Source organism: Pseudophryne corroboree, chromosome 3 (assembly GCF_028390025.1).
Source record: "Pseudophryne corroboree isolate aPseCor3 chromosome 3, aPseCor3.hap2, whole genome shotgun sequence".
Lineage (NCBI taxonomy): Eukaryota > Metazoa > Chordata > Amphibia > Anura > Myobatrachidae > Pseudophryne > Pseudophryne corroboree.
Window position 1 is genome coordinate 691,898,288 of NC_086446.1, and position 23,556 is coordinate 691,921,843.

Below are 23,556 nucleotides of genomic sequence, written 5' to 3' on the forward strand. Positions count from 1 at the left end.
ACAAAGATTTATTACTGTGTCTCCTTACCATTATCCCGGTCTGATCAGCCCCAGAGTACTGCAGTCAGGGCAGTAGGGATTACCTGAAAATGGAATTCTATTAATGCTACGATAAGACCAGACTTGCAATATTTAGTTGGGATGTTTTTCCTGAGTGTTCACTTCATTGTTATTCTGTAAAGACTGCAATGTTTTTTCTTCTCCTTAGCAAATTTACATTTATTGCCATAGGAAAGACGCTTAGCCATAGACTCCACTACAACAATTAAACTAGCGAAGTAAATGTAAATTAGCAAGCAATAACTTTTGAAACGTACACATTTAAGATTGCATTGCTTCACTTAGCCAGCTACTAAAGCATCTATGGTTTCCAAATTAAGTTTTCTTTCTTTATAACGTCCATTCGGGCGCTGTAAAAGCTGCACCTAATTCACTTAAATGTACGCAATATGTTTAGGCATTTACAGCAAACTAATGACTAATTTTCCTTCACTACAAAGTGCTTTGTTGTAGCCATATTCCTCCGTGATGAGTTCCAGCTTCTTAAGTGTTTTTATGTCTTTGTTCTAGGAATTCAGTTTTGGATGGTTATGTCCAGCAGTTGCTCTACACCTTCCGCTATTTCTGTTCCCAGGAGGATCTGCTGCAATTTCTTATTGATAGGATAAATAATACTTTGCCAAGGTATTGTATCCATTAATTTAAATAAATTGGAAACCTCCAGTTCGCTTGGTATGGGCAATTTATGCATTTCCCATAGTCCTGTGCAGATCACCTCATTTGTGCAAGCTAGAGCATAGTTGTTATGCCAGTTCTTGTGCAGTGAATGTTGTATAAGACATATATGCATGAAAGTGAGAGGCACAAGAAGACGTTAGTAACGTAAGTTAAAGGGGATGTGGTAAGGATGCTGGTGGTCGAAATACCGGTGCCACAATCACGACACGCAGCTAAAATGCCGGTGACGAACATAGCTTGGAATGCTGACGCCGGAATCCCAACCACCGGAATCCTGAAGTAAGTATGCCAGGGTCTCCTAGATTTAACCACATTGCTCGTGTCCCAGGTAGTCTACTGGTGACTTACTTGGTATAGTGGGTCCAGTGGCTCCAATGGTGTCTTCCTGGTCCGGCGGCGATGTCCTGATGATTTACGGCGGCACTTCCGGCCTGCCCTCCCATAGCCTAATCTTATTCCTCCCCTAGTGCTTAACCCTAACAATCCCCTAGTGCCTAACCTTATCCCTCCGTAGCCTAACCTTATCCCTCCCTTGGTGCCTAACCGTCCCGTACCCTAACCTTATCCCTCCCTTGGTGCCTAACCCTATCCCTCCCCTCCTGTAGCTTAACCATATCCCACCCCTAGTGCCTAACCCTCCCCTCCCCTCCATAGCCTTACCTTATCCCTTCCCTAGTGGCCAACCCTCCCGTAGCTTAACCCTAACGCTCTGCTACTGGTCTTTGCAGAGTGTTGGCATTTCACATGTCAATATTCTGCAGATGCCGACGTTTAACTGTCAACATAGCTGTTTCAACATAGTAAGTGTCACCAATATGACTGCATCCCATCTATCTATCTATCTATCTATCTATCTATCTATCTATCTATCTATCTATCTATAAAAATAAAAAAAACACTAGCATTGACTTTAAAAATGTAATTTTTATTTATATTTATCATGTGCATTTTGCTTTCATCATTGTAATATTACCTGTATTTACAACTAGGGAAGGAACAGACCCATCTTGTATGGATGCAAAAATCTATCACCGGTCACTGCTTCTGCTTCAGACCTGGATTGAAGACTGTTGGCACATAGACTTCTCCATGAATCCTGATCTTTTAGATAAGCTGGAAGATCTGAGTAATTCCCAGGTGACTGGCTAGCTTTTGTCTCTGACCCCTATGGTCATTCTTCACTTACATAAAATCCAGAGCTTACCATTATAATTTGAACAACATGTTACTTTGTTGCTGAATTTTCTATCTATGCCAATAATCATGACATTTTGTGATATATATCCTTGATTTTAATAATGAATAAATACTTAAATTAACATGTAATCCCCATTTCTCTTTAACAATTCAGATTGCTTATGCTGGCCACACGCTCCGAGACAAAACTCCCCTTCAGACAGACAGACCAAATATCTGGCATGCTATACACCAGGGGTGGGGAACCTTTATTCTACCAAGGGCCATTTGGATATTTATAAAATCCTTCGGGGGCCATACAAAAATGATAAACTTAAAAATTACCCTGCTCCCCAGTAGTTATGCCCCCAAAATGTGTGTGGCCAATTAAAATGGAACGTGATACACATATGCCCCAATAGTGCAGTGCCAGAAACAGATATGCCAGTGCAGTGCCAGATACACAAATGCCCCCACAGTGCCAGATGCACAAATGCCCGTGCAGTGCCAGATGCACAAATGCCCCCGCAGTGCCAGATGCACAAATGCCCCCACAGTGCCAGATGCACAAATGCCCCCGCAGTGCCAGATGCACAAATGCCCCCGCAGTGCCAGCTGCACAAATGCCCCCGCAGTGCCAGCTGCACAAATGCCCCCGCAGTGCCAGCTGCACAAATGCCCCCGCAGTGCCAGCTGCACAAATGCCCCCGCAGTGCCAGCTGCACAAATGCCCCCGCAGTGCCAGATGCACAAATGCCCCCGCAGTGCCAGCTACACAAATGCCCCCACAGTACCAGCTACACAAATGCACCACACATGCCCCCACACCACTGTGCAGCTCACCGCTGCTGCTGTTGTCTGGGGAGGGGAGGAGAGCGCAGCGTGCGCATCTCCTGCCCCTTAGTGCTCCGTCCGTTCGTGAGCCAATCAGAGCTCGCGGACCGGCAACGATGGCTCCTGATTGGCTGCCGGTCCGCGACCTCTGATTGGCTCATGAAACGGTGGTTGGTTTGAGATCCTACCCGCTGCTAACGCCGGACATATCTGCGCTCTCCTCCCTGCCCTGACAGCTGAGACGCGCCGCCGCCGGACTGAGGGGCGGCGTGTCTCGCTGACACACAGCAGCGGGTGGGCTGGAGGTTCCCCACCCCTGTCTGATAATTAGTCTCCCTGTCTGTTGTGAGTATATCCACTGTCAGATCTGAGCAGCAATTATCTGGTCTTTTGGGCATGCTGAAAGATTTCTCATGGCTGAAAGTCTAGTCCATAACACTGGACAATTAATGGCCAGATCAGCTGATAATTGCACAGTGTATGGCAGCCTTTATTAATCAACTAGATTACAGGGAATTGATTTCAGGGAATTACGATTAATACTGATTCAGCAAAAATTACGGGCCTGATTCATATTTGTAACTAAAGCAAAAAAGCAATCAACTGAGTAAAACCGTACTGCACTGCAGGAGGGGCAGATGTAACGTGTAGAGGGAGTTAGCTTTGGGTGGGGTGTGTTCAAACTGATATCTATATTGCAGTGTAAAAATAAAGCAGTTTAACATGTGTGGGCTACATGCAAAAGCAGACAGTATTTATTCTGCACAGAAAAAATATAAATGTATTTGCTTCCCTTGCAGTGCAACATGGTTTGTTCCAGACACAGTTACTTGCTTTTTTTTGTGTGCTTTACTTCCAAACGTGACTCAGGCCCTATGACAAGTGCACTTTTTAGTTAATGTGAGCAATGCCCAAAAAATTGGGTGTGGTTCATTGGGTCGACCCTAATTAGGTCAAGGTCGACCACTATTGGTCGACACCTAAAATACTGCAGGTCAACATGGAAAAGGAAGATATGAGTTTTTTTGGGGGGTTTTGTGTCGTTTTCTTCGTAAAGTAAGCGGAAACCCCAATTAATGCAAGGGTGGTAGTTCAGATCTGATCGCTGCTGTGCGTTTTCGCACAGTGGGCGATTAGGTACTAAATGCACATGCGTATGCACCGCAATGCGCACGCGGGTCGGACAATAACAACGGGCATCGCCGGTCAGTGACGGGATGGTGCAAAAAATCAGTTCGCAAGGTGATTGACACGAGGAAGCCATTTGTGGGTGGCAACTGACCGTTTACTGGGAGTGTTCGGGAAAACAGAGGCATGCCCAAGCGTTGTCAGGGAGGGTGTCTGACATCAGCTCCGGCCCCAATCAGCCTGATTCTATCGCACTGGAAAAGTAAGTCCTGAATTTTAGCAGCTCAGCGTTAGCATCGCACACTTGCATGGTGAAAATACACACCCCCTGTAGGCGGTGACTATCTGAAAGCAGGACAACAAAAAATGCAGCCCAGCGATCAGATCTGAATTACCCCCAAGGTGCCTCGCTGCACTCTGCACAGGTTACTAGTCCCAATGGTAGTCCACGTGCATCGTAAAGTATGTAATTGTTCAAAAAATGAAAAAAATTGTGAAAAACTAATGTCGACATTTGCCATGTCGCCCTACTGACCATGTTTACCTAAAGACCATGTTGACCTAAAGCATGTTGACCAATAGTGGTCGAGCTAATGACTGTCGACCTAAGGGTGGTCGACCTAAAGACCGGAAACAAAAAAATTGCTCCCAAGTGTTGAAATTTTTTGAAGTTTTTTTTTTTGCATGTAAAATTTTTATTTCTACCATATTTTCAAGTGTGAGATGTATTATTTGGCAGCTAGATGGCCATTTACAAACATGAAAGTGGTGTTCTGTCCAACCAGAATTTCCAGTGGGTATCTGGTTGACACCAGATACCCACATTGGACATTTAAAGGTCGACACCAGAATGTTGACAGTCACAATGTCAACACGATCAATGGGCCAACTGCCAATATATCGCCATGAATTTAAGTCAACATGGTTAAAATGTTGTCACGTTCAGAATGTCGACATTAAACATGGCGACCCCAAAATGTTGAATTTCTGCAGCAGGTTACATTGCTTTCCACAGGGAAACATCGGGGTGTAGAGTTGATCTTGATCCGGTTGCACCAACAGGCTAAAGCTTTAGGCTGTCTCAGGATGCATTGGGGCCTCCTCTATAACCCTGCCTCCAGGCACTGAGAGCTCAGTTTCGAGTTGGTGTCTGCTCTGCAGCAGCATGTCACTTAACAGTTGGGCTGCACTGGGCAGCCCTGAAAAAGCTTTCTAAGGAGATTTCTAGCTTCTCTGGGCTGTCAGCACTGTATGTCTTTGTGACATTCAGTGCTGCGGCTCCATCACATCCCAAGCGGCGTCGCTTACTCCCGCTGGCCTGGTTCCTGGGTACTTGCATCAGAGACGTCCCGGCTTAGGCACACAGTCGCAGACTGCTCTCCTGGTTCGCTTGCTTGCTACGAAGGGAGAAGGTAACTTGCCATTAAATTGCGTTCCAGTCTAGGGAGACAGACCGCGACGCTGGTGTGGACACTGTCACTGAGCAGTGACCCCACTAGACTGCCAGGGCGCAAGAGTACAGATTGGGTGTACTAACGCCCTATTTAATAAGACTCTGTAGTATCGGCGGTGGAAGACCAGCATAGGGGAGCCGGTGCTTGTCCTGTAGCCCCTTCCCCGGCCCAGGGTGCCATCTCCTTTCAGATTTCATGCCCTGCAGCTGCCTCACACTCTCCCTCACTCCCTGACTGAGACGCTGGGCGCCATCTTATGAGCATAGCTGTGGCTGGTCTCCAGGACTGCAGGGCAAGGTCTCCCTTGTAAAGCTGCCTGTATACAGCGCTGAGACTTTACAAACAAAAAGAGGGTACCTATTACAGAATATATTGTACGCGTACACTGATATGTACCTCCGGTCTAGGACCGAGCTGTATATATATATATATATATATATATATATATATATATATTTATATAGAAAAAATCCAAGAATAACCACAAAAGCGATTGAACCCAGAAGAACCAGCACACAGCTTAGATGCAAAAAGAGGTTTTACTTGTCCAAAAAATTCATTAAAAAAGGCAACAAGCATATAGCACACATGATGGTAGCAACATGAACAGATCAATGAGTACTTATCATTCCTAGGACCGAGCTGTATATGTATATATATATATATATATATATATATATTTTTATATATATATATATATATATATATATATATATATGTGTGTGTGTGTGTGTGTATGTATGTATATATATATATATATATATATATTCTTTGTGTATATTTATATATTAGTCCAGTGCAGCTTTATTTTGATATAATTTCTGCATTGCCTGTGACTGTGTGTGCCTGTATCTGCTATGTGGTTTCACTCTCTGTGTTTCCCAGATATAACTATCACTTTATTCTGTACCCTAAGGGACTAGGTTCGTCTGGGTCTAATAATATAGTGTTACACAGTATTTATCCAATACGTATATTATACTGTGTACTCAGTACCATAATACCGGATTTTTTCGCAGGTATTGTATTTTGTCTGGCCTTATCGTACTAAGTCGCTCTGTTGTTGCGTTTTCACATAATGTCTAACAAAAAGGGCAGTAAATCAGTGGAAGCTTCTGCATCATGCAGAGCATGCTCCAGGGATTTACCAGAGGGGGAAGTGTTGTATGACGGTCTGTGTACTAATTGTCATACGCCTCCCAGTCAGCTCGCAGCTCCTGCATCTGCAATAGAGCCACCCTGCTCTGGTGGAATGCCTAGCGCCACCTGTGGGACCACCGGTGCTATTGCCACCTCATATTGTCCCTATGGTTAATCCGCCTTGGGTGGAAAATTTGCCTCATCAACTGCAGCAATTGAATCAGTCTCTGGTTAGACAGAAATGTACACCAGGTCACTCCCGTGTCTCTGGGTCCTCTAAGCGGGCTGCTTCCTCCTCTCAATCCACTAAACTCTCTGATGTCTCATCTGAAGAGGGGGGGGGGAGCATACGGTTCTATAAGACACTGAGTCCTGTGTTAATGATGAGGATTCTTCCTTGCCTGCCTTAGTGGCTGCTATTAAGCATATCCTTCAAATCACTGATGATGAGGATTCCACTACTGTGGCAAAGAAAACTGATAAGTTTAAACAGCAGAAGGTGGTTAAAACTATATTACCCCATTTTGATCATCTTGTGGACATCAGACGGGAACCCATGTCTAATCCAGGGAAGAAATTCCCTCTGCCTAAATGGGCCTTGGCTCGCTATCCTCTCCCTGCAGAGTTATGTAACAAATGGGAGACTCCACCACCGGTGGATTCTCACGTCACCTGCCTCGTTGTGTCATCTACTCTGCCTGTCATCACTGTCACCTCACTAAAGGAACTGACCGATAAGCATGTGGAGAGATGCCTGAAGTCTATTTACTCCCTTACTGAAGCCATACATAGACCTTCTATGGCTGCCTACTGGCTGCAAAAGGTATTGAGGCGTGGGTTCAATCATTAGAGGAAGAGCTGCCCGAGGATATTTCTGACAGTGCCAGACAATGCCTGTCTCACATTACCACAGCCGCCTATCACATTCAACAGGCGTCCTCTGAGGCGGGTGTTATGGCAGCCAAGGCGTCGACCACGTCTGTCCTGACTCGCCGCATACCGTAGTTGAGGTCGTGAAAAGTGGAACTGGACTCCAAAAAGACCTTGGAGGTACTCCACTTTACTGGGGACATTTTGTTTGGGGAAGACGGGCAGGGTTGAAAAAAAACTTTTTCCTTTTTTTTTTTTTTTTTGAAACCCAAACCCCACTTTTTTTTTTTTGTTTAAAACGTTTTTGTTTAAACCTTTTTTTTTTTTTTTTTTTGCATTAACGATTTAATGAAAAATGTTTTAATCCTGTTTGTTATAATACTGTGAAATATTGCTATGTATTAGAAACCTTGATCAACCATGTTTTAATGCTTTCTAACATTAACAATCCAAAGTTATTAGGCTTTGATATGATTTATTTGAAATCTTTCAATAAAACCAATTTTAGACTATATATAATTAAAACATGCAAAAGTACTTTTCAGAGAAACGCACAAACACAAAAAAAGAAGGAGTTAAGCATTAGCACTGGATAAGTTACTGGCATTAAATATTTTGAATAAAAACACTAGGTTAGATGCCTTTTCAGATCCCAGTCTGTTTCGAAGCTTCAAATGAACTAAACAAAAAGAAGAAAAAAATCTTTCTACACTAGCTGAATGTGATTGAGCAGTCGTACGTTGTTCAATAATCGGAAATACATTAGGATTAACTTTTTCAATTGTGCTTTTGAATGTTGGGGGAGAAGCTTGATGCTATGCAGACTTAGCACCTGTCTTATCTGATTCACCTCCCTATATCTTTGTTTTGTGTGTGATTTACTGCATTGGTTCATCTTACTTAGATGAAGACCACAAGCAGCAAGAATGTGGAATAATACCAGGGATTTCCTTACAATTGTTTTTTTTTTTTTTTTTTAAGAAGTCATGGTGTTGTGCCTGTAGTCACAGCATATTAAAAAAACAGAGTGGGTTTTTAAAAAAAACAAAATATTTGGTTTAAACCAGCCAGCCCACCGAAGACCTAAATAAAAGACGGCATTTCTCCCCACTACTAATCCTTCTGCACAGAAGGTAAGAGGTACCACTTTTCGTTCCTTTTGGCCTCGAGGGAAAGCATAAGGTAAGGCATACCCGAGACAGTCTCGTGCTCCGAAAACCACAAAGCCCAATGCAAAACAATCCTGAGCAGCCCGTCAGCCTGCTCTAAACAAGACTGCCTGCTGCATGACAGGGCGGACCTCCCCCTTGGGGACCTCAGGGTGGGAGGCCGACTTCTGCAGTTCACCCAGGTCTGGTTAAAGACCACTTCAGATGCATGGATACTGGAAGTTGTCTCTCACAAGTACGCTGTCTCGTTCAAGAGACGTCCCCCTCGCCAGTTCTGCACTACTCTCTTCGGATCCGTTAAAGGTGCAATCTCTACAAACTGTGGTGAGTTCCTTCCTGAGTACAGGAGTGGTTGTGCAGATACCTCAGTCCCAGAGAAGCAGAGGTTATCACTCGACCCTGTTTCTGGTCCTGAAAATCAATGGATCATTCCGGCCTATACTATAATCTCCAATCTTTGAATAAGTTTGTGAGAGTGCCCAAGTTTCGTATGGAAACACTGCGCTCCATTTTACTGGCTATGGAACCCGGAGACTATATGGTATCCCTGGATATACAGGATGCATATCTGCATATACCTATTGCCATGTTGCATCAGCAGTTACTGTGCTTTTCTATTGGCAACCTTCACTACCAATTCTAGGCTCTGCCATTTGGACTGGCTACGGCTCCTCGGATCTTCACCAAGGTCATGGCCGTAATGACGGCCCACCTCCGTCGCCAGGCAGTCAGAATCCTGCCGTATTTTTACGACCTGCACTCGAAGCCGCATGGCAGTGATGGAAGTGTCAAAAATCCTTTGTTGGACGGAACGCCATCTGCTAGCCATATCGACAGTGTTTATTCTGTGTGTCCTGAACTGGGAAGCAGACTTCCTCAGTCGCCAGGACGTGCACGATAGAGAGTGGAGTCTTCATCCATAGGTCTTTCAACTCCTAGTGGACATGTGGGGCCTACCAGACGTAGACCTCATCGCATCTCGACACAATCAAGGTTCCGGTCTAAGGATCAAGGACCATGGATCCTCAAGCAGCGTTCGTGGACATACTGGCAGTTCCATGGAACTTTCGGCTGCCCTACGTGTTCTCTCCAGCGTCATTCCTGTCCAGGGTACTACAGAAGTTCAAACAAGAAGTAGGAGTACTACTTCTAGTCGCTCCAGCAAAGCCCAGATGGCATTGGTTCTCAGACCTTCATCTGGCCTCCCTCAAGATTCACATATCTGCCTTGTTGCTTATGGTTTCAGAGAAAAATTGCATCTATCCCTGACGTTCATATATTCATCAGGGTATACTGCGGATTCAGCCTCCCTATGTCCCTCCTGTGCCTCCATGGGATCTAGCTGTTGCACTACATGTCCTGCAAGAGTCTCCAATCGAACCTCTTGAATCGGTCGACCTTAAATGGTTAACGGCCAAGGTCCTGTTCTTGCTGGCTATTGCCTCTGCAAGACGGGTGTCAGACTTAGGCACTCTATCCTGTCGTCCACCCTTTTTGATATTTCACCGTGACCAGGCAGTTCTAGGAATCGTCCATGTTATTTGCCTAAGGTGGTGTCATCTTTTCACCCTAACCAAGAGATTGTGTTTCCGGCCTTTATCTCTTTGGACTTGTCTCTCAAAGAACGTTCTTTGGATGTGGTTAAGGCTCTCCGTATCTATGTGGAGAGGACTGCCTTTATCAGTAGGTCAGATACCCTTTTTGTCCTGTTTGGTTTCCACAAACGTGGCTGGCCTTCGAATAAGCAAACTTTGGCCAGATGGATTAGAATGGTGAATGCACAAGCTTATGCGCAGGCTGGACTCACAGCTCCTGTTGCTATTAAAGCCCATACTACTTGGTCTGTTAGACCTTCTTGGGCGGCCCACCGTGGCGGGGGAAAAAAAAAATCGGGAGGATGCAGCACTCAACCTTGGAATTTGTGTCGTGTTAAAGTACAAGGAATATGATGATACAGAATATAGGTTATACCTTTACTATGCCCACACAATGGGTCCTATGTATTTAATATCATATACATAAACATACGATGATCAATTAACATGTGTGGTTTTACAATTGCATGTGATTAGCATAGGTGTGCCGTAGTATGCTATCTTGATATGCACTGTACTGAAAGTCCACATGAAAAAGTTCATAGGAAAAGAAGTTCAAAGTATAACTCCCTTTTGTGGAGAATGAGTTAAAAAGTCTGCTGTGATCCAGCACTTGTATTAGGTTGGTTTCTGCTGAGTCGGTGATTGCGGTGTTAGGACATGTGTGATATGGGTGGGTTAGGAGAAGTAGGGGCTCCGGACTGATCCCGTCCTCGTGTGTGTTAGCCCTCAGGTGCCTATCAGGGTACAGACATAGCACCGAGGATGAACACTGTTGTGGACAGATTCCGTCTGTGGCGGAGATTCGCTGGTGTGGGCTTGTTTGGAGCCGTCCACCGTGAGCCACTCACCGCGAACAGAGACTCACCTAGTGCTCCTCCCTCCTCCGCCCCACGCTCAGTGTCCCACAGGCTTACCTTGTTCGTCCGTGCCTTATCCCTCTGTCTGTTCTTTGTCGCGGCAGCTTGCTTCCTGGTTTGACGCGTCACGTGACTTACAGGTGTGCCGTGCTGATACAGGTTTTGAGTTCGCTGGCTGTGGGGGATAATAGGATCAATAGCTGTGTATCCACCAACGCGTTTTAGCCCTCTTGGGCGTCTGCTGAACAGTTGTGTAAGGCGGCTACGTGGTCCCCTGTGAACACGCTCATTAGGTTCTATGTATTTGATACTTCCGCCTGCCAGGATGCTTCCTTTGGATGCCGGGTTCTCATACCCGCTAAAGCGCATCCCCTTCCTTGAGGAACTGCTTTAGGACATCCCCGATGTTTCCCTGTGGAAACCAATGTAACCTGCTGCAGAAAAGGAGAGTTATTGTAGACTTGCCATTATTATCTCTCTTTCTGCGAGGTACAGTGGGTTCCAAAGGGCACCCACGCTGATGCACCTAGCTTCTGTGGGTTTGTATGGCATTAGCCGCTGGTACCTTCTCCTGTCGTGAGACTGTGGTTCTATGTGACTAAATCTCCCTTCTCTCTTACCTGCTTCTGCATTGTACTGGTTAACGAAACTGAGCTCTGTGCCTGGAGGCGGGATTGTAGCGGAGGCCCCAATGCATCCTGGGACAGCCTAAAGCTTTAGCCTGTTGGTGCCTCTGGATCAAGATTCACTCTACATCCCGATGTTTCCCTGTGGAACCCAATGTACCTTGCAGAAAGAGAGTTAACAATGGTAAGTCTACCATAACTCTCCTTTTTTATTTTTAGGGTTAGGCTAAAATATGCAAGAGACCATATGTTGACATTCTGATGGCATTTTAAATGTCGACCTGTTGAAAATTACATTATAACCATGTCGACCAATTTGCATGTTGGTTGTCGACTTGTGGCTGTCGTTATTCAGAACCTGTTGACATTCTGGTGTTGACATACTAAATGTCGACCAGACATACCACACCCTTTCCAGCATGGCCGATCAGAAAAGCTGACCGTACTGAGTAGAGCCAACTGAGTCGCACACATACACCTACATCACAGACAGATTAAATCTGTTCGTATAGAGCTATCCTCAGGCAGCATTTCCTATGATAGAAGTAAGATAACCGCTTTATGTGACAAGCAAGAAATATGTTAAAGCATTATATACATTATTTTCTTGAGCCACTTACCCAAGTTGCTTATTTGCGGATCTCATTAACCATTCATGTTATTTTATTGAATTTAGTTAAGCTTAACTGATACACAGTATACAGCTGTTTTGTTGTACAGTATAGTTCATCAGGCAGGTTTGTAAAACTGTTTTATAAATGACTTTCCAGATTCTCCCAAAAGATGAGCGTGGTGAGTACCTGGTGTCCCTTCTGCAGGAGGTATCCAGTAATAAATACACCATTTCCTCTCCCGGCTCCGGATCCGATAAAAAGGGTGACACCAAGTCTTTACACTCCCTCTGCACAAAGTTTTCCGAAGATAATGTCTCCCGAAAGGTTTGTATTCCTGAGTGCTCTCCTCTTTACATTGGTCATGGTAGTGTGTTAGGTGGCATGTGATCTTCGGGCCTTAATCGGAAATGTACGCTAAATCATTTGCGGCTATAACTTTGTGCGCAGTTACTGTGCAAAATATGCAAAACTTGCAGCCACCGGGATTGAGGTGCAAATAGACGGCATCACAGATCCTAGCAGCTGTATAAGATATATGTATAAGGGCTCTAAAAACGTGTGTTTTTCCCAAAAATTTTGTCCCCCTATCCAATTAGTCCCGCTAAAATAAATAGGCCCCGTTAAAAGCAGCGGACCTATGTATTTTCACTGCACTTATTGCGGGTCTAGGGGGCACTTATCGCCGATTGTGCCGCAAAGCATTATCGCTGATAAATTACTGCGACTAATTGGATACCACCCAAATTTGGAAACCTCTACAAGTATTGCTAGAAAACAATCATTTTTGTTGTTAATAATATTATTATTATTATTAGCTATATTTAATTGTTGCTTTGTTATTAAAACAAATGAAAAAAAATTGTCTTTGAGACTGAGTTTTGCCAAAGACTTGTTGTGTTTGACCCAAAATTAGCCAAAGTTTATTAAATATGGCAATCTGTTATAAATTTTGGAGACCAAATCCACTGCCAAAGTTGAATTAATATTTCCTATTATGTTTAAGAACTTGAAAGTCGCTCTAGCTGTATCATTTCCATGTTTTCCAGAGTTTTAACTGGAAGCTCTCTAGAGGCAATGGGCTCCATCTACCTCACCCCAGGGATAAGCAGTACACAATATCCGCAGCCCTGCCTCGCCCGTGCTACCCTGGGATTGTTGAAGATCTGTCCACATATTACATAAAAGGAGAGGAGACTGGAGCGTGTTCTGTACATGATTATAGTGTGCAGCAGATTGCGTCTCAGCTGACTTTACTCCAGGAGGTTAGTATGTGCCGAAAATAGTAACTTGTCGTTAGCATCCATACTGTCCTCTGGTATGATCTCCCACAACCAAATCAATACTGTCCTAGAGCTCATACTTTCTATAAATATTCAACCTAACTGGTTTATAGGTGCTATATTTTTGGTTCTATTGTTTTTTTCTCTATCGTCCTAGTGGATGCTGGGGTTCCTGAAAGGACCATGGGGAATAGCGGCTCCGCAGGAGACAGGGCACAAAAAGTAAAGCTTTTCCGATCAGGTGGTGTGCACTGGCTCCTCCCCCTATGACCCTCCTCCAGACTCCAGTTAGATTTTTGTGCCCGGCCGAGAAGGGTGCAATCTAGGTGGCTCTCCTAAAGAGCTGCTTAGAGAAAGTTTAGCTAGGTTTTTTATGTTACAGTGATTCCTGCTGGCAACAGGATCACTGCAGCGAGGGACTGAGGGGAGAAGGAGTCAACTCACCTGCGTGCAGGATGGATTGGCTTCTTGGCTACTGGACATCAAGCTCCAGAGGGACGATCACAGGTACAGCCTGGATGGTCACCGGAGCCGCGCCGCCGGCCCCCTTGCAGATGCTGAAGACAGAAGAGGTCCAGAATCGGCGGCTGAAGACTCCTGCAGTCTTCTAAAGGTAGCGCACAGCACTGCAGCTGTGCGCCATTTTCCTCTCAGCACACTTCACACGGCAGTCACTGAGGGTGCAGGGCGCTGGGAGGGGGGCGCCCTGGGAGGCAAAATGAGTACCTATAAAGGCTAAAAATACCTCACATATAGCCCTAGAGGCTATATGGAGATATTTAACCCCTGCCTGATTTCTCAAAATAGCGGGAGACGAGCCCGCCGGAAAAGGGGCGGGGCCTATCTCCTCAGCACACGGCGCCATTTCCTCTCACAGCTCCGCTGGTCAGGACGGCTCCCAGGTCTCTCCCCTGCACTGCACTACAGAAACAGGGTAAAACAGAGAGAGGGGGCAAATTTATGGCGATATTTTTATATAACAAAGCAGCTATAGGGGAGCACTTATTATAAGGCTATCCCTGATATATATATAGCGCTTTTGGTGTGTGCTGGCAAACTCTCCCTCTGTCTCCCCAAAGGGCTAGTGGGTCCTGTCTTCATTAGGAGCATTCCCTGTGTGTCTGCTGTGTGTCGGTACGTGTGTGTCGACATGTATGAGGACGATATTGGTGTGGAGGCGGAGCAATTGCCAAATATGGGGATGTCACCTCCTAGGGGGTCGACACCAGAATGGATGCCTTTATTTATGGAACTACGGGATAGTGTCAACACGCTAAAGCAGTCGTTTGACGACATGAGACGGCCGGACAATCAATTAGTGCCTGTCCAGGCGACTCAAACACCGTCAGGGGCTGTGAAACGCCCTTTGCCTCAGTCGGTCGACACAGACCCAGACACAGGCGATGACTCCAGTGGTGACGGTGACGAATCAACCGTATTTTCCAGTAGGGCCACACGTTATATGATTTTGGCAATGAAGGAGGCGTTACATTTAGCTGATACTACAGGTACCACTAAACAGGGTATTATGTGGGGTATGAAAAAACTACCTATAGTTTTTCCTGAATCAGAAGAACTAAATGACGTGTGTAATGAAGCGTGGGTTGCCCCTGATAAAAAGCTGATAATTTCAAAGAAATTATTGGCATTATACCCTTTCCCGCCAGAGGTTAGGGAGCGCTGGGAAACACCTCCTAGGGTGGACAAGGCGCTAACACGCTTATCTAAACAAGTGGCGTTACCCTCTCCTGAGACGGCCGCACTTAAAGATCCATCAGATAGGAGGATGGAAAATATCCAAAAAAGTATATACACACATGCAGGTGTTATACTACGACCAGCTGTAGCAACTGCCTGGATGGGCAGTGCGGGGGTAGTTTGGTCAGAATCCCTGATTGAAAATATTGATACCCTGGACAGGGACAATATTTTACTGTCGTTAGAACAAATAAAGGATGCATTTCTTTATATGCGTGATGCACAGAGGGATATATGCACACTGGCATCACGGGTAAGTGCTATGTCCATTTCGGCCAGAAGAGCTTTATGGACGCGACAGTGGACAGGCGATGCGGATTCAAAACGGCATATGGAAGTTTTGCCGTATAAGGGGGAGGAGTTATTTGGAGTCGGTCTATCAGATTTGGTGGCCACGGCTACAGCCGGGAAATCCACCTTTCTACCTCAAGTCACTCCCCAACAGAAAAAGGCACCGACTTTTCAACCGCAGCCCTTTCGTTCCTTTAAAAATAAGAGAGCAAAGGGCTATTCATATTTGCCACGAGGCAAAGGTCGAGGGAAGAGACAGCAACACGCAGCTCCTTCCCAGGATCAGAAGCCCTCCCCGGCTTCTACAAAAGCCTCAGCATGACGCTGGGGCTTCTCAAGCGGACTCGGGGACGGTGGGCGGTCGTCTCAAAAATTACAGCGCGCAGTGGGCTCACTCGCAAGTAGATCCCTGGATCCTGCAGATAATATCTCAGGGATACAGGTTGGAATTAGAGACAGATCCACCTCGCCGTTTCCTGAGGTCTGCTTTACCAACGTCCCCCTCCGAAAGGGAGACGGTGTTGGAAGCCTTTCACAAGCTGTACTCTCAGCAGGTGATAGTCAAGGTACCTCTTCTGCAACAAGGGAAGGGGTATTATTCCACTCTTTTTGTGGTACCGAAGCCGGATGGCTCGGTAAGGCCTATTCTAAATCTGAAGTCCTTGAACCTGTACATAAAGAAGTTCAAGTTCAAAATGGAGTCACTCAGAGCAGTGATAGCGAACCTGGAAGAGGGGGACTTTATGGTATCCTTGGACATCAAGGATGCGTATCTCCACGTTCCAATTTACCCCTCACACCAGGGGTACCTCAGGTTCGTTGTACAAAACTGTCACTATCAGTTTCAGACGCTGCCGTTCGGATTGTCCACGGCACCTCGGATCTTTACAAAGGTAATGGCCGAGATGATGATTCTTCTTCGAAGAAAAGGCGTATTAATTATCCCATACTTGGACGATCTCCTAATAAGGGCGAGGTCCAGAGAACAGCTAGAGATGGGATTAGCACTGTCTCAAGAAGTGCTAAAACAGCACGGGTGGATTCTGAATATTCCAAAATCCCAGTTAATGCCGACAACTCGTCTGCTGTTCCTAGGGATGATTCTGGACACGGTTCAGAAAAAGGTTTTTCTCCCGGAGGAAAAAGCCAAGGAGTTATCCGAGCTTGTCAGGAACCTCCTAAAACCAGGAAAGGTGTCTGTACATCAATGCACAAGAGTCCTGGGAAAAATGGTGGCTTCTTACGAAGCGATTCCATTCGGCAGATTCCACGCAAGAATTTTCCAAAGGGATCTGTTGGACAAATGGTCAGGGTCGCATCTTCAGATGCACCTACGGATAACCCTGTCTCCAAGGACAAGGGTGTCTCTTCTGTGGTGGTTGCAGAGTGCTCATCTATTGGAGGGCCGCAGATTCGGCATACAGGATTGGATCCTGGTGACCACGGACGCCAGCCTGAGAGGCTGGGGAGCAGTCACACAAGGAAGAAACTTCCAGGGAGTATGGACGAGCCTGGAAACGTCTCTTCACATAAACATTCTGGAACTAAGAGCAATATACAATGCTCTAAACCAGGCAGAACCTCTGCTTCAGGGAAAACCGGTATTGATCCAGTCGGACAACATCACGGCAGTCGCCCATGTGAACAGACAGGGCGGCACAAGAAGCAGGAGGGCAATGGCAGAAGCTGCAAGGATTCTTCGCTGGGCAGAGAATCATGTGATAGCACTGTCAGCAGTGTTCATCCCGGGAGTGGACAACTGGGAAGCAGACTTCCTCAGCAGACACGATCTTCACCCGGGAGAGTGGGGACTTCATCCAGAAGTCTTCCACATGCTGGTAACCCGTTGGGAAAGACCAATGGTGGACATGATGGCGTCTCGCCTCAACAAAAAACTGGACAGGTATTGCGCCAGGTCAAGAGATCCGCAGGCAATAGCTGTGGACGCGCTGGTAACGCCTTGGGTGTACCAGTCGGTGTATGTGTTTCCTCCTCTGCCTCTCATACCAAAAGTATTGAGAATTATACGGCAAAGAGGCGTAAGAACGATACTAGTGGTTCCGGATTGGCCAAGGAGGACTTGGTACCCGGAACTTCAAGAGATGATCACGGAAGATCCGTGGCCTCTACCTCTAAGGAGGGACTTGCTTCAGCAGGGTCCCTGTCTGTTTCAAGACTTACCGCGGCTGCGTTTGACGGCATGGCGGTTGAACGCCGGATCCTAAAGGAAAGAGGCATGCCGGAAGAAGTCATTCCTACTTTGATTAAAGCAAGGAAGGAAGTAACCGTGCAACATTATCACCGAATTTGGCGAAAATATGTTGCGTGGTGCGAAGATCGGAGTGCTCCGACGGAGGAATTTCAACTGGGTCGATTCCTACATTTCCTGCAATCAGGATTGTCAATGGGTCTCAAATTGGGATCTATTAAGGTTCAAATTTCGGCCCTGTCGATTTTCTTTCAAAAAGAATTGGCTTCAGTCCCTGAAGTCCAGACCTTTGTTAAGGGAGTGCTGCATATACAGCCTCCTGTGGTGCCTCCAGTGGCACCGTGGGATCTAAATGTGGTTTTGGACTTCCTAAAATCTCATTGGTTCGAACCACTAAAAAAGGTGGATTTGAAATATCTCACATGGAAAGTGACCATGCTTCTAGCCCTGGCTTCTGCCAGGAGAGTGTCAGAATTGGCAGCTTTATCTTACAAAAGCCCATATCTGATTTTCCATTCGGACAGGGCAGAACTGCGGACTCGTCCGCATTTTCTCCCTAAGGTGGTGTCAGCATTTCATCTGAACCAGCCTATTGTAGTGCCTGCGGCTACAAGTGACTTGGAGGACTCCAAGTTACTGGACGTTGTCAGAGCATTAAAAATATATATTGCAAGGACAGCTGGAGTCAGAAATTCTGACTCGTTGTTTATATTGTATGCACCCAACAAGATGGGTGCTCCTGCGTCTAAGCAGACGATTGCTCGTTGGATCTGTAGCACAATCCAACTTGCACATTCTGTGGCAGGCTTGCCACAGCCTAAATCTGTAAAGGCCCACTCCACAAGGAAGGTGGGCTCATCTTGGGCGGCTGCCCGAGGGGTCTCGGCATTACAACTTTGCCGAGCAGCTACGTGGTCAGGGGAGAACACGTTTGTAAAATTTTACAAATTTGATACTCTGGCTAAGGAGGACCTGGAGTTCTCTCATTCGGTGCTGCAGAGTCATCCGCACTCTCCCGCCCGTTTGGGAGCTTTGGTATAATCCCCATGGTCCTTTCAGGAACCCCAGCATCCACTAGGACGATAGAGAAAATAAGATTTTACTTACCGATAAATCTATTTCTCGGAGTCCGTAGTGGATGCTGGGCGCCCATCCCAAGTGCGGATTATCTGCATAAGTTGTACATAGTTATTGTTAACTAATTCGGGTTATTGTTAAAGGAAGCCATCTTTCAGAGGCTCCGCTGTTATCATACTGTTAACTGGGTTTAGATCACAAGTTGTACGGTGTGATTGGTGTGGCTGGTATGAGTCTTACCCGGGATTCAAAATCCTCCCTTATTGTGTACGCTCGTCCGGGCACAGTACCTAACTGGAGTCTGGAGGAGGGTCATAGGGGGAGGAGCCAGTGCACACCACCTGATCGGAAAAGCTTTACTTTTTGTGCCCTGTCTCCTGCGGAGCCGCTATTCCCCATGGTCCTTTCAGGAACCCCAGCATCCACTACGGACTCCGAGAAATAGATTTATCGGTAAGTAAAATCTTATTTTTTTTTTTTTTTAACAAACTCGCATAAGCTCCAACCACCTGAAATTTACACCTCTGAGCAGCAGTTGGATACATAGGTGGTCATTCCGAGTTGTTCGCTCGCAAGCTGCTTTTAGCAGCATTGCACACGCTAAGCCGCCGCCTACTGGGAGTGAATCTTAGCTTAGCAAAATTGCGTACGAAAGATTCTCAAAATTGCGAATAGAAAATTCTTAGCAGTTTCTGAGTAGCTCGGGACTTACTCTGCCACTGCGATCAGTTCAGTCAGTTTCGTTCCTGGTTTGACGTCACAAACACACCCAGCGTTCGCCCAGACACTCCTCCGTTTCTCCAGCCACTCCCGCGTTTTTCCCAGAAACGGTAGCGTTTTTTCACACACTCCCATAAAACGGCCAGTTTCCGCCCAGAAACACCCACTTCATGTCAATCACATTACGATCACCAGAACGAAGAAAAAACCTCGTAATGCCGTGAGTAAAATACCAAACTTCATAGCAAATTTACTTGGCGCAGTCGCAGTGCGAACATTGCGCATGCGCAATTAGCGGAAAATCGCTGCGATGCGAAGAAAAAATACAGAGCGAACAACTCGGAATGACCACCATAGTACATTTTGCTGGTTGTTATTTAATACTCTTCTATGTCGTCTTGACCTTTGACTTCATCTGCTATTAAGAGGCTGATTCTTTGGTGGCAGCAAAGCAAGTAACTTTGTATCTGGAACAAACCAAGGGCCTACTTCAGACCTGATCGCAGCAGCAAATTTGTTCTCTAATGGGCAAAACCATGTGCACTGCAGGGGGGGGCAGATATAACATGTGCAGAGAGAGTTAGCTATGGTATGGGGTGTGTTCAAACTGAAATCTAAATTGTAGTGTAAAAATAAAGCAGCCAGTATTTACCCTGCACAGAAACAAAATAACCCACCCAAATCTAACTCTCTCTGCACATGTTATATCTAAACCCCCCTGCAGTGCACATGGTTTTGCCCATTATAGAACAAATTTGCTGCTGCAATCAGGTCTGAATTAGGCCCCATGTTGCAGTACAAGGGGTGCAAATACATTTATATATTTTTTGCATGCGTTGTAGATACTGGCTGCATCTGCATGTAGCCCACAACTGCTGGACTACTTTATTGTTATACTGCTATTTACATTTCTGTTTGGATACGCCGCCCTCACACCTAAATCTCTCTGCACAGGTTACTTCTGCCCCACCTGAAGTGCAGCATGGTTTTACCAAGGTGCAAAATTACCTGCTCTTTTTTGCTTTTTTCCAAGTTCAGAATTAGCCTCTTGGGAGTAAATTTACTAAAGGTTAATTTCATTTGATTTTCATATCAATCTAAATCGATGTTGTGTTTCAGGGGCTAAATCTCACTAACAGAACATTTTTTTTTTTTTTTAAATATTGATTGTTAAGTGTGTAATTTAGCCCCTGAAACACATCGATTTAGATAGTTTTAGAACGACTGAAGTCAACCTTTAGTAAATTCACCCTCTAGTGTCCCCATAGGGTATTTTTCCCTCCCCACTTCTGTAATGCAGGTGATGCATTTTAAATTAAAATTATAGAGTAAAAGGTCTTAGTTTCTTTGCCTTAAGTTTTTTTGCCTCATTATTCCTTCTTTTTTCGATTTCGCAATTTGTTCATTCCCGTTTGACTATTTCTGTTTTTTCTTTCAGTATTCCTTTCTTTTTTTCCATTTAGCTATTCCTGATTCTTTTTTCCCTTTCTCTATTACTCTTTTTTTTCTTTTTCACTATTAGTCTTTTTACCTTTCTCTATACCTCCCATTGTTTTTGTTTTGCTAACATACCTAAAAAGTTGCATCACTGTGTTTTCACTGATTTGTATAATCTTTCTAATTTCTGTGCTTTAGCATGTTTAGACGGTTAGGGATGAATTCAGTTAGCCGCAAAATTGTGGTAAATTACCGCGATTGACTTTTTTTGCGGCTTTTATCCCGCAAAAACTGGCTAATTGAAGTCCAGCTTTAGGCTAGCTTTAATAGGAATTATTTAAATTATCCTTCTATGATTGGGTCTCTCTATGCAGTTTTCTTAGCACTTATTACGCCTGTTGATTCGTTGAAGAATCATAAGGACTGTGTAATGGTTAGCATTACTGCCTCACAGCACTGAGGCCATGGGTTCAATTCCCACTGTGGCCATAACTGTGTGGATTTTGTATATTCTCCCTGTGCTTGCATGGGTTTCCTCCAGGTACTCCGGTTTCCTCCCACAATCCAAAAATATACTGATAGGTTAATTGGCTCCAACAAAATTAACCCTAATGTGAATGTGTGTGTGCATGTACATGTGATAGGGAATATAGATTGTAAGCTCCACTGGGGCAGGGATTGATGTAAATGGCCAAATATTCTCTGTGAAGCGCTGCGGAATATGTGTGCGCTATATAAATAACTGTAAATAATATATTGTGCAAAGCTCTGTTGCATCTAATAGTGTTTTTTTGTTGTTGTTGTTGTTTAGTTTTAGTTTAGTTCCTGCACGCCACATATTTATTCTAACCCTGTCTGAGACTCCCATCATTTCTCATTGAGAGAAAGTTGGCCTTCCTAGAATGTTAATTGCTCTTCCTACCGAACCCTGATTTTTAGAATGGCATGGCTGCCTACCCCTTTACTAATTGGGCTGCACGGGGCCTTATATTCACAGGCCAGCTGTTAGACAAGTCCTTCAGATTGACCTTAAGCTGCTCAGTGGCCACTACCTAGTTTTCATGCATTGGATCCTCCGTTTATGCCTTTTTCAGGCTCAACATTTTACTAATAATATCTTAAAACAAATTTCCCCCTTAGACTGGGATAATCCCTCTGCTAAAGTATTCATTATTCAGAGTCTGCCGTCCTAGAATGTTAAACCTTGTACCATACACTACAAATTTTGAAACTTCCCTTAGACCATACTTTTTGTGTGACATTGGCTATCTCACTTTCCTGCACAGGAAACATCTGATCTCCTAAAAGCCCTATACATACTGTACAGTAGCTATGAAGTTACTTCCTTCTTCAGAGTGTGCAGAGATGTTCCTTAATATTTTTCATTGAGGTTATTTGTCCTCTCATAGAAGTTTTATTATCTGCCTTTGTTGAAATTCTCATTGCCCTAAATGTGGTGGCCCAGATGCTGATTTACTACACTGTTTATGGTCTTTCACAGTCTTTAGGGGATTTAGGATCCATGTATGGAGGTATGCTTCAGATACCTTACTCAAATATGTTCCCTTAACCCCGGAGTGGGTAGTCCTGGGGATACTTCCACAAGGCACAAGAGTCTCTAAGACTGGAAAAATATACTTTTGGCCATCTCGGCAGCAGCCTCCATGTATGGATCCAAACAGTTCCCCCGTCTTTCAATCTGTTTAAGGAAAAGCTGTTCTTCCTTATGTGGAAAGACTGGTTTAGAGGCTTCTCTCCAAAAGGAGAACCACACGGAACAGTTCTTTGCGGTTTGGGAATGCTTTATTGATTTATAGTCCTCCTTTATCAAAGAACATATCTGATGGTGTTTCCACTTCTTACAAGGCCCCCCTATTGTCACTTGATTCTCTACCCAGCTTGCTTGTCCCATTTGTTTTGCTACTGTACAGGGCTGCCATCAGAAATTGTGGGGCCCGGAACTGACAAAATTGGCAGGGCCCCACCCCCACCCCCGAAAAAAAATCTATAAAAAGTAAAAAAAAAAAAAAAAATACACATATTTGAAAAATAAATCCTGTGCACATATGGAGCAACACTATATTAATGCCCCTTGCACCATATTAGTGCCGCTTACACACAAACTGCCTCCAGTAGCGATGCCGCTTACACATGCCTCCAATAGTAGTGCCGCTTACACATAATGACCACACAACCACAGATACACACACATACACACAGAGATATATACACACACACACACACACACACACACACACACACACACACACACACACACTTTCTCTCTCTTACTCACTCTCCCTCAACTTACCTATCACAGGCTGGCAGGAGTTGTGGCAGATCATTCTTCTGTGACCTGTGGTAGCAGCCAGCCTGGTCCCGTGTAACTCCGCCCCTTTTCATGCCCCAGTTCTGACACTGTCATAGGAGGGGGGGAGAGGACGCTGCAAACTTCAATTGTAAGCGTCCCTCCCAAAATGGCCGCCGCCTCAGAAGAGACAGTTATTAAAGATACTAGTGGAGCCTCCTCTAGTATCTTTAATAACTGTCTCCTATGAGGTGGTGGCCATTTTGGGTGGG

At 45.1% G+C, this 23,556-nt stretch overlaps 1 protein-coding gene across 1 annotated transcript in view; it reads left to right on the forward strand.

The window, feature by feature from the left end:
• KNDC1 (kinase non-catalytic C-lobe domain containing 1) overlaps positions 1 to 23,556 on the forward strand; it is a 387,543-nt gene that overhangs the window by 245,444 nt on the left and 118,543 nt on the right. Inside the window, exons 23-26 of the mRNA XM_063963294.1 lie at positions 571 to 684; positions 1,728 to 1,875; positions 12,361 to 12,528; positions 13,251 to 13,466. Of these exons, the coding sequence (XP_063819364.1) occupies positions 571 to 684; positions 1,728 to 1,875; positions 12,361 to 12,528; positions 13,251 to 13,466 (646 nt within the window). The remainder of the gene's footprint in view (positions 1 to 570; positions 685 to 1,727; positions 1,876 to 12,360; positions 12,529 to 13,250; positions 13,467 to 23,556) is intronic.